The sequence below is a fragment of the Sinocyclocheilus anshuiensis genome, unplaced genomic scaffold, assembly GCF_001515605.1.
Source record: "Sinocyclocheilus anshuiensis isolate Anshui unplaced genomic scaffold, SAMN03320099.WGS_v1.1 scaffold691, whole genome shotgun sequence".
Taxonomy (NCBI): Eukaryota; Metazoa; Chordata; class Actinopteri; order Cypriniformes; family Cyprinidae; genus Sinocyclocheilus; species Sinocyclocheilus anshuiensis.
Genome location: NW_015552577.1, coordinates 461,285 through 473,128, shown reverse-complemented (window position 1 = coordinate 473,128; position 11,844 = coordinate 461,285). Strand labels below are relative to the sequence as shown.

Genomic DNA, 11,844 nt, shown 5'->3' with positions numbered 1-11,844 from the left:
CTATACAGTATATATATATATATATATAAATAATAAAATGGAAATCCAATGTGTGTGTGTGTGTGTGTGTGACTGAGGAAGGAATTTTTTGTGTTTTGTGTTAAACAAAATATAAAAGTATGTTCCCACAAAATCCATATGGCCCACGTAACCGACATGCTGTATTTTAGTTTGAGTTATTTTGCATCTGAGCTGGTTGCATTTGATGCTCACCTGAGCTCGTATCAGAGCCTCAAAGCTGGGCTGAAAGTAGTCAATGCGGCTGTTGTAGAACTCGGGCATCTCGTCCAACAGCTGCTTGTTCTTGGCTTCAAAGTCTTCCCTGACAGGCTTCAGTTCTTCCCTAGCCTAAAAACAAAACACACACACACACACACACGTAATGCAGCAATACATAAAACCAACACTACTGCCTACCCCAGAATGACTTGCCAATTATTAAAGCATGCTGTTATGGTGTGTCATTAGAATAATAACAAAAAAATTGTATGAGGCCAGGATATTTTCAAGGGTGTGGAGGTGGGGAAGAGCAATGTTGATGATGCAATCACCAATCAGCACAGCGGAAGGGAGGAGAAAGCAATCTATAAGTGCTGACCTATGCTAGGATATGACCTGCTTTCTATATATGACACAGGCCATGTGTAAATGTGATTGCACACACACTATCAGTTCTCCTATCCTCTATGGCCCTGCTGAGTCCTTCAGTGTGTGTGTGGGCGATGGGCTGTACATGTATGTAGACGTTTTCCAGGCATCCGTCTCTATCTGTTTGCGCACGTACGGTCCTTCACGTGTCAACATACACATGCATAATGACCCAGAAGTGTGCAACAATAAGAACAAACAATTATTGTTTGCTCGTGTTCGCTGGATCGTGTTACCGTGCGCGAGTGAGCGTGTGTGTGTGTGCGAAACCCAATTATCCCACAGTGTGTGTTGAGCGCAGCCTCTTGAAAAAGTGCAGCTGAGTTGAGAGGCTGTTTCTCTTGCGTGGGTGAGTTCACTCACATGTATACATGTGCTCCGAATACTTCTGCGTCCATCCAGCGCAGCTTCCTTCACTTGTTGCTGCGTACTAAAAAAATCCCGCCAGAACTGTACGCGAGTGGATGGATGATAACAAACCCGATGACTCTTAAGGTCCAGCATACTCGAGTACAAGCATCCACTACAGGAAGATGTATAAAGACTAGAGAAAAACTGTTGTGTGTGAAGTGTTTCATAGTTCAGGTGGCTTTGTGTCTTTTTGAGCTCCAGTTGAAGTCAATATGAAGTCAAAATTGTGCTGCAATGATGAGGTATTTTTGGAGGTCGAAACCCAGAAATGAGCTTTTTACCACTTCCGGCTCCTTAGTCTCAAAGTCAATGGGTTTTTGGATAAATGCCTGAAATAAGGTCACTTTCACAGCCACATTGTGCTTGTATTCATGTTAGAAACTCAAACATTCAGGAAAATTTTTATTTTATTTTTTGCATGTTAAGTATTAAAAATAGCTGTATTTTGTCAGCAGTTATATGCCATATGACCTTTTTGATACATGTTTGTTGTGGATATGGTTTTATATTCTATAGCTCCTCATAAACAGGGTGAATTTTAAGACAGAAGCTCAGAGATTAATTTAAAAAAACTTGCCCCAATGAACATTTGTGCTGAAAAGGTTTGGTTTTTAGGGTTTGGTTTTTAATTTACTGTTTTTACTATAGTAAATACATTTAATGTGTAACAAGGTTGCATTAAATTAAAATGCTACCGATTTGATGTCCATCTTTCCCTATTCAAGTGAACAAGAGCTGTATGTTTTATCTACACAGAAAACAGCTCCCTGGGGCATTACCAACATGACCGCTGAGTGAACTAACTTGAATTAAAGGATTTCTGGTATTAGTAGGCGATCAGTCACTCATCGAAAAATGAATGGCTGAAATTGCGACGCTGTCGGAAAGGAAGTCCTGCCTTGAATGGAAGAACTGGTTGTACCTGATGGAGTTTGACCATGATGGGCCCCGTCTTCTCTTTTTCTTCATATTTCTCCACTTTAGACTGGAGTCTCTTATAATCTTGAAGAGCCTGTTCCCTGCGTTTTACCGCCATGTTCAGACTGGGAAACACACTGCTGTACCTGCGTACACACAGCACAGACAGAGAAAATTATCAATGTGCACATAACACAGACACACATTACAAGGCATCTTCTGACCCTTAAGTTTTTCCAAATCTGTATGAGTTTCTTTCATCAGCTGGACACTAAAGAAGATATTTTAAAGAATGTGTGTTACAAAACAGTTGATGTTCCACATTGACTTCCATAGTATTTTTTGTTCCATACTATGGAAGTCAATGGGGACCAACAGGTGTTTGGTTACACACATTCTTCAAAACATCTTCTTTTACAATCCATAGAAGAAAGAAACTCATACAGGTTTGGAACAACTTGAGGGTGAGAAAATGATGACAGGTTTTTCTAGTTTTGGATGAACTATCCCTTTAATAAGACAAAGACAAATAACAAGGCAACAAAGTCACAAGCAAAAAAAAAAAAAATAGTATTGTTAATAAAACCATTTGTAAACTGTCAGATTTACACAGATATTTGCCATGCTTGCATTATGAGGAAAGATTATTTCTATGACGAGAAACTATTATAACCACAGCTTAAATTAACGAAAACAGCTAAAGGCTGGCACACACTAAAAGATTAAAATGTGAGAGACCACAAACATAACGATAAAAAATTCATAGATTTAACAGTTTTGTTCCTATAGTGTGTGGAGAGCTGCGATGTGACCAAGATGGCACACCAAACACCAAATCAGAGTCCCGACTGTGAACACGGGAAAACATCTTGCAGTCAAACGTGACTTTAGAGTAAACAAATGGCGGACGACGGGCAAGAAGAAATGATGATTATAGTGTTTGGACTGGTTTTTACAGAAAATTTGTGGAAATAAAAGAAAAAAATATTTAGATGAAGTCACAGAGACACATGAAAATCTTACAGAGTGAGCTGGAGGCAGGGTTGCCAGGTCCGAGAAACAAAACCAGGCCAACAGATATTCAAAACTAGCCCAATCGCATTTTTTCCATGGATTTCCTCTCTGTCGGGTGTCCACTTCATCGTTAACGCATTCCGGAGAGAATACGTCTACGTCCTACGCTGGTACGCCACTCTCTCGTGAACGCATGTACGACAGTTAGCGGAAGCTAGAGATTACGGTTTATAAAGTTTAGTTTTAAATATGGTTATTTTTCTTATACAAAGGCATCATTTCACTTCAGAAGGCCTTTATTAAAACCCGGAGAGGTGTGAAGCACTTTTTATGATGGACCATTCACTGCTAGGGGAGTGCCATATCACAATACCGGTATAAATTTTTACATGATAAAAAAAGTGTCATATCGCGATATCAATGATATAGCAACGCGATGACGTATGGCGGATATACGTTCCCTAGCGCGCACAACAGCACCACCACAAACCCCAATAGGTGTGTTCGACTTGAAGCAGAGCTGCGCAGACTGATCGGTGTATGACATCAAAGTATCGCGAGAGCGGTTCTAGAGCATATTCGAGCGCACACTCTTACTGTCAAAAATAGGCGAGGCACATATCTTTAGCGAAGCGGCGTTGAGAGCCGCTTCTGGGACACTTCTGAAACGTGCCGCGGCTCTGCTGGTGTAAACACAAGCATTGTCTAGAGTGGCCACATCGGAGCCGTAACGCACCACAGACGCGTGCAGTGTAAACAAGGGGTAAGTCACTCTCACGGTATTTTGACGTCATACACCGATCGGTCTGCTTCAAGTCGAGCAGACAGCTGCTGCTGCCACCTCATGACAATAGATTCACACTTCAAATTAGGTAGTCTGTCATCGATGACAGTAGCTCATTGGAAAAGGATGGAAAATGCCTTTAACTTTGTTTGCACTAATAAATGCTGCTGCCTGCCAGTTGCAATCCCCAATAAAACGTTGTTCCATGTTTTTTTTTTCTATATCGGCATAAATATCGTTATCGCAAATACTCTTGAAATATCGTGATATAATTTTGAGGCTATGTCGCCCACCCCTATTCACTGCCATTAAAAAGCTTGGAAGAGCCAGGGTATTTTTTTTTATATAACTCAGATTGCATTCGTCTGAAAAAATAAATACATATACATCTGGCTTGAGGGTGAGTAAATCATGGGGTAATTTTCTTTTTTGAGTGAACTATCCCTTTAACACATCTCACATCACAGGGAAATCTGATGAGACAATCTGTAGAACCATCAAAATAATTGGGACTAGGATTGTCAGAAGGGGAGAATTCAGCTCAAAATCGGCCGGATTTTCTTGTAGTGTGTGCCCTGCTTAAGACTGTCAACCTCTAGCGGAATTTCCCCAAGTAGCTCATTGACTTACAATTACTAATTTCAGTTTACCAGTTTTAAAAATGCAAATTTTGTTTTTCTGAACAACAACAACAACTACAACACTTGCCTCTCTGCTGCCCCCACCAGCTCTGGAGGAGCCACTGAATTTTCACAACAGGTTGCTATATATAAAAAATCGTGTAGTTTGTATGAGGCATGCTTGAATTTATTGTTTGACTTTAACATGGTGACCATTATGAGGGAGCGACCAGCCATACTGCATTTTCTAGGAGTCTTCATCTTATGAGTTCACCTCATTTAAAAAATATCTATTCATTCCTTTAGGTGTTAAACTTACTTTAAGCGAAACACTACAGTGTTTCATAGTCTACATGGAGAGGGAAATCAATAGAGTGTGTTGAACACAGCAAACCACAGCGTTTGTTCTATGACAAAAATCATTTAACAATGTGATGAGGAGGTTCATGCAGCATTAGCCCATTTTAACAGGATCACTTAATTACAGCCACACAAATGGCACGGAGGCATTTCACTTGGATTCTTTTATTGTTTCTATTCCAAATGAAAATATAATCTCTGGGTGAGAAGCCTGGTCTCAGGAAACTAAAAATAGGAAAACTCTAAACTGTAACTTAGCAACAGAGTCGGCCGCTTTGGTTTGAGGCCTGACTGCGTTTCGACTTTGCATCGCCTGGGAGCACTGAGGAACAGTACAAACACATGACCCACACGGTTTTGTTCTTTGTAACTACTGAAAAAAGCGACTTACTTCGCAAAAGCTACAAGCCTTGAAGTAGGAGGACAGTTTTAGGGTCAAGGAGCTATAAATGTATGTTCTTATGTGCATTATTTGGGGGATTTAGGTGGAGAAACTCCGTAAGGTGCATCTGTAGGTCTTCTGCAGTCGACTGTTTTTGACGCATCTTCAGTAGGAGAAGATGCGATGCGTAAAGTGTCCTGCGGTTAAACTGAAATGGCCAACGATGCAGCCTAAATTGCTGACTTTTATTGAGGTTGTTAACTACTGAGTCTACTTGAATAAACCAATAATTAAATTATTGGTCACATTAGCCAGATGTTTCAAGAAAATAATTATGAAAACACCATGTGGGGAGGAAAAGAAAAAAGAAAAACCACAACTCAAATCTCTGAAGGTTATTTAACATTGAAAAAAAATTTACATTTTACAACAGATCAGCATTTGCATTTAATGTAATGCACTTTATAGAGATTTTATTGGATGACATTTGTAAACTGAAATGCTAAACAAATGATTTATGCTTTTGATAATATTTTCTTTAGGATAATGAGCACTGATAAAAGCCATTCAATAATTGATAATGCAGGACCTGCAGTTAAAAAGATGAATACGTTTTTGAATAAGGATGTCAATGTTTCATTATGAGAAATCATGACATTGACAGCCAAATGCTTTAACAGTAAAAATAATTACAAAAAAAAGTGTTTAATGATATAATTCCAGATAGTTTTAATCATCTTCAGCTGCTTTCTGAAGGTTTTATGGGAATATTCTCCGTAAAGCTACTTAGTAGCAATACTTAAGCCTATTATTTAATCGTTATACAAATTACTTTTTACATTAATAGTGCACAGAAAAAAGATAGACATTTTTCAAAAAATGCTGAATAATTTATTTTGCTTCTGTAAAGCAACAAATATAAAAGCCTGGTATTTCACATTTGGTAAAAAAAAACAACAACAAAAAAAACTGTCTTCATAAAAATTAATCCGACTCACACAATATAAATGAGTCTTTAAACATAAAAATATACAGCCACATTTACATTTTAGGAATTGGATAATGTATTCAGTGTCTTTGGCATCAAAAAGTTTGAAAATGACTGACTTCGTGGATTAAGATCTGGAACTGTAACCAAAGTTTTGCAAGTTTAAACCCTGCGAGAGGTGATCCATAAACTTTTGGGTCAGGTAAGACAAATCCGTCAAATTAGTAAAGAAAGTGATGAGCTACAGGAGGTAAAAGTGAAGGAAAACTACAAGAGAAGAAGAGAAGCAGAGAGAGAGAGAGAAAGTGAGTGGCTTCATCATGCGGAGCAGTGTTAAGACAAGCCCTAAATTGTTTCCCACAGGAAGTAAAGAAGGGAGCGGCACAATATCACTGTGGCAACGTCACAGAACCCAGCCCCACAACCCACACGCACCCTCCATTTATAAAACACCACCTTAGCGCAATGACTCTCTTCTATCTCTCTTCCTGGCACGAATGTCAAGTGTGACAGCTGGATAAAACATTGTGCAAACATAAAACTACCTTAAAATGACAAAATCTAAAATAGATTCATAATATTATGGCCACTTAACACCAAAAAAAAACAAAAAAAAACTCGACAGACATGCAAAACATTTTTAAGAAAAAAAAAATTAAAAGCATCAGAATTAGACTTAAAGATGACTGATGGATAAAATAATATCCATCAGTCATGATATTCTACTTTTTAAATGATTCTTTCCAGCCATTTTTAATTATTATTCAAGAGTTTTTAAACATTTAATTTAGAATGATTCACTAATAAATAATTCAGTGTTTTATTTGACCAATTCAAGAAAAGAATTAAAAACAATACATTTACTACATAAATATCCATTCTTTTTCCAGAAATGGAAGACACACTGTCCCTAAAATAAAAGAAAAAAAGTAATAAATAAAATAAAATAAAATAAAATAGATCAAATTTACAAAGAGCGGTTAATTTAAGATGCATAACATTTTTGTAGTCACTCACAATAAGCCAGCAACATAAAATTGTTAAAAAACAAATATGTAAATAATATTTTAAACCTAAGCTTTCTTTGTAAATAATATTTTAAACCTATATTTCAAATATAATCAGAAAAGACAAAAGTAATGATAAAATAATACAAAACACCGTTTAATAGATGGCTTTAACATCTGTGCATTTCCTTAAAATCACATGCCTTTAGTAGACATGGTAAAAACATTAAAAGGAATAATTTGTATGACTGAAAATTAAGTCAGAAAATCACTGAAAATCTTGATTGCAAGTAAAACAAATTGTAATTTTTAGGGCAATGATCTGTCACATACGCACAAGCATCATCTATTTATCTACTCTACATCCAGCCACACTATATTTGTGAAATAGAAACTTGATCATGTTACAGGTGTAATTTGCATCTTTTGTCCCCTGAAAGCAGGTTTAGTGCAGGTTAGTGCCTGCTCTGTCTATAATGACAGTTCACGGGTGTTGTTCTTGGAAGTAAGCGATCTAAAAACACTCGCTGTAATCTAGACGAACGCTTCAGACAGACTAGAGGACGGCCTGTCTGACTCGGCACAACCCAAACACACGGTCATGTGCCCGGCTCGTCTAAAAGCTCTCTTGATGTTTCGTTGAACTTCCGCATGACTGCACACACACACACACACTTATGCTCCACCTCGCTGGTAGGCTGTATAATTTAACACCCATCTCGTCTGGCTGCGGGTGTGGTGGCCGCTTGACAGAGAATGACAGAAATAACAGTTGGACGAAATCGCAGTCGGCTGTTTTCAACAGCGGCACACACACACACACACGCAGCTCCGTGAGCCAAACCAGAGTCTGGACGGGATGACCGCTGCAGCTACCCATGCTCTGTCCACGGGACAGCATGACAGTACGTCTGTGCAAGAGTTTACAGAGTTCACTGTACTGTGGGGTGTAACGCTGGCTGCTGTGTCATGCCTGAGAAGCGAGGCCTTTATTATAGATTTTCTGTTTCTATAAATCTGATCCGCGTGTTTGACCAGCCCTGTGTCTCTTTTAAGCAGCACAGGAGACTCTAAACACACCGTATGGCATCTCTCTGCTTGCGTTTGACAATGCCAGGGTGTTTGCTGTAGGGTGGTTACGTACTGGCCCAAGTCACAAGAGCCCACCCAAGTCTCTATGACATTCTGGTATCTAGTTATGGCTCGGGTCACTCCTTCAAATGCAAGTTTATGGGAATGTTCCACCCATTTTATTGTCTGGAAGATGAAAATCATAAAGGGATAGTGCAGGCGAAAATGAAAATTGTCATTATTCATTCATCTTCATGTCAGTCCAAACCTTTAAGACTGTCTTTCTTTAGCACAAAACACAAAAGATGATATTTTGATCAATGTTTCCATTTTCTTGTTTTATGTTTTTGTGTGCGTTTGTCTTATTTTTGCATAGTGTTTCGTTTGTTTTGAGGTTTTTTTTTGTGTTTTTTGTTTTATTGCATTGTCATTTTTAGTTTTATTTGTTTTTGTGTTGTTTTTTATTTTTGCGTTGTGTTATTTTTTTGTTCTATTGAGCTGTTCTTTTTTGATTTTGTGTTGAGTTGTTTTTGTTTTATTATTGTGTCATCATTTTTGTTTTGTTATGCTTTTGTTGTGTTGTTTTTATTTTTGCATTGTGTTATTTTTCTGTTTTTTTTTGGGGGGGGGGGTAGTTTTTGCTTTGTGTTGTGTTTTTTGTTTGTTTTATTGTTGTGTTGTTCTTTGGTATTTTTGCAATGTGTTTTTTTTTTTACTTTTGTTTTTGTGTTTGTTTTGAGTTGTTTTTGTTGTATTGTTCTTGGTTATTTTTGTATTGTGTTATTTTGTGGTTGTTGAGTTTTGTTTTCTGTTTGCTTTTATTGAGTAGTTTTTTGTGTTCATTTGTTTTGTTTTTTTTTGTGTTTGGCCATAATATTATTTTTTTATTTGTTTTGTTTTTATGTTGTTTTGCTTTGGTTACATTTTTGCATTGTGAATTATTGTTTTGTTTGTTTGAGTTGTTTTTGTTTTATGTGTTCTTTTTTGTTTTTGTTGCGTTGCTTCTGTTTGTTTTTTTGCTTTTGTTTTGTTTTAGTGTTCTTTTGCATTTTTGTCTGCTGTTGTCTATGCAATGAAAGTCAATGGGGTCCATGTACGTACAAAAACAGCTGAAACATTCTTCAAAATACCTGCATGTTCAGAGCATGAGGGTGAATAAATTCTGACAATTTAAATATTTGGGTGAATTATCCCTTTAATTATGATTACTTAAATGATTAAAACTGTACTAGCATCTCTCTTCAACAGGTCACATGATTTGAGGTATTGTATCGTCCATGTCAAGCACCCAAAGCTGAACACTTAGTTGGGGATTTCAATAAAGCCTTGCATATGAGCAATAGTTAGTGGTGTTTGCTAAGACAAGCATCACTATTACTAAGATATCTCGCCAGGACACATATCAGAAAAACAACATTCCATCTTGATCAACAAAGACTTCAATGAACCGAGTCAAAACAACCTCCCCTAATGCATATCGCCAAGCAGATATAATGGAGTGCTACTCGCGCGATTCAAAACTGTTGCTGACTTCTGTTAGCACAGACAAAACACACACTCAAAGCGAGAGGCACGCACTCACCTGGTTTAGAAATGAGTTATCACATTAAGAGATCCGACATCTGTCTGAAGCCATTAGAGTTTCAACAGCTTTTCAGAAGGATCACATTATAAATACTTTCCTCCCATGAACACTGGTAGAACAACGAGAAAGGAACAAGAAAAGCTGAGCTCTTCATGCACTAATGGAATCTTGTCTTTCATGGTATCTTGGCTTATGGCTGATTAAATGTGTTGCGGCGAAGCAGAAAACAAAGCTGTTTTAAGGATTCCACTGGAGGCGAGACTAAAAGAATGCCATTTTGTTTAAAGCTAAACATGAGATTTCCAGCATGCTTGATATGGATGCATACTAAGTTTGAAAGAGTCGATGCTCTAAAATATCTGTGGGTGACTGACAAATTATATTGTGCATGAAGAAAAAACATTTTTTAGGACCATTAACATTTTTTGCATAGTGACACTATCCCGTTATTCCTTTTAATATAATATTGTTCCTATTCTACAACTTAAAATTTTTTTTTTTAATTAACATTCATTAAAGGCAAATGTTGTATGATGTATAATTCTTCACAAGTAAAATAATACATTATAATTTTTCACAAATACATTAAATCTTATATATATTATAAGATTAATTATAAAAATCTTGAAAAATAAGCTTATTCTAAGGACCGTTAAGATTTTTTGCAGTGACATTTAGTGATATAGTCACATTATTTTCATGACAGTTAAGCACATATGCATCCCATATTCCCATTACTGTTAAACTGATCCTGGTGTTCTACTTTAGACTTTTAGATTTTATTCTATGAACACTCTAACAGTATTCTTAATACAGTATTATTCCTGTTCTACAACATTTATACATTTAAATTAGCTTACATTAAAGGGGTCCATATGATGCGATTTCAATTTTTTTCAGACCGATGAGCTTTGTAAAAATCGACGTGTTTCAGAAAGGCGGGGCATAGAGGAGAAACAATAAAGTACATTATATGGAAAATAATGTGTTTTTTTAACCTTAAACCGAATAAACACATTTCATTACACCAAATACACAAAATAATGTTCTTTTTAGCAGCATCATATGACCCCTTTAAAGGAGGTGCAACAAATACTGACTTCATGTATAAATCTTCAAATAATAAATATACATAAGTATAATAACATTTTTCTGGATATGAAAATGGGAAGAAAATGTATTTCAAATAAATGTTGTTCTTTTGAACTTTCTATTCATCAGAGAATCCAAAAAAATATGTATCACAGTTTCCACAAAAATATTAAGCAGCAAAAACGGTTTTCAACTGATAATACGAACCATTATTAATAAATGAGCACCAATAGTAATTTATGATAACCGAGTACCAAATAAGCACATTACAATGATTTCCAAGGGATGTTCTAAAATAATAAATAAAATATTTATGTCCTAAAAACACTATTTCTTTAAAGCATAATTATGTTCTTTTGGTTTTGAAGTAAAACATGAAAGGCGGGGCATAGAGGAGAAACAATAAAGTACATTATATGGAAAATAATGTGTTTTTTTAACCTTAAACCGAATAAACACATTTCATTACACCAAATACACAAAATAATGTTCTTTTTAGCAGCATCATATGACCCCTTTAAAGGAGGTGCAACAAATACTGACTTCATGTATAAATCTTCAAATAATAAATATACATAAGTATAATAACATTTTTCTGGATATGAAAATGGGAAGAAAATGTGATCAACGGTCATGAGAATAACGTAAAAAAAAAAGCTGCATTTATTTGATTAAAATTGTATTATTTGATCAATAGAGCAAAATAAGTAATAAGAAATATTTTTACAATTAAAAATAGGTTTCTTTTTAAAATGTATATTTATTTTAAATATTTATTTCATTTTAATTACATTTATTCCTGTGATGGCAAAGCTACATTTTCAGTCTTTAATGTCAAATGATACTTCAAAAATCATTCTAATATGATTTTCTTTTTTTTTCTTACTGTGATATTTTTTACTGTGTTGATACTGTGATATGTGAATGATAGATTGAATGGCAGCGTTAACATTTTGTAAAATAT

At 36.0% G+C, this 11,844-nt stretch overlaps 1 protein-coding gene across 2 annotated transcripts in view; it reads right to left on the bottom strand.

The window, feature by feature from the left end:
- The window catches only part of LOC107665194 (bridging integrator 3-like), a 68,452-nt gene that overhangs the window by 10,018 nt on the left and 46,590 nt on the right, over positions 1–11,844 (bottom strand). For both annotated transcript variants that reach the window (XM_016455975.1, XM_016455976.1), the window contains exons 7-8: positions 1,982–2,123; positions 214–348 (exon numbers count right to left, since the gene is read on the bottom strand). In XM_016455975.1, the coding sequence (XP_016311461.1) occupies positions 214–348; positions 1,982–2,123 (277 nt within the window). The remainder of the gene's footprint in view (positions 1–213; positions 349–1,981; positions 2,124–11,844) is intronic.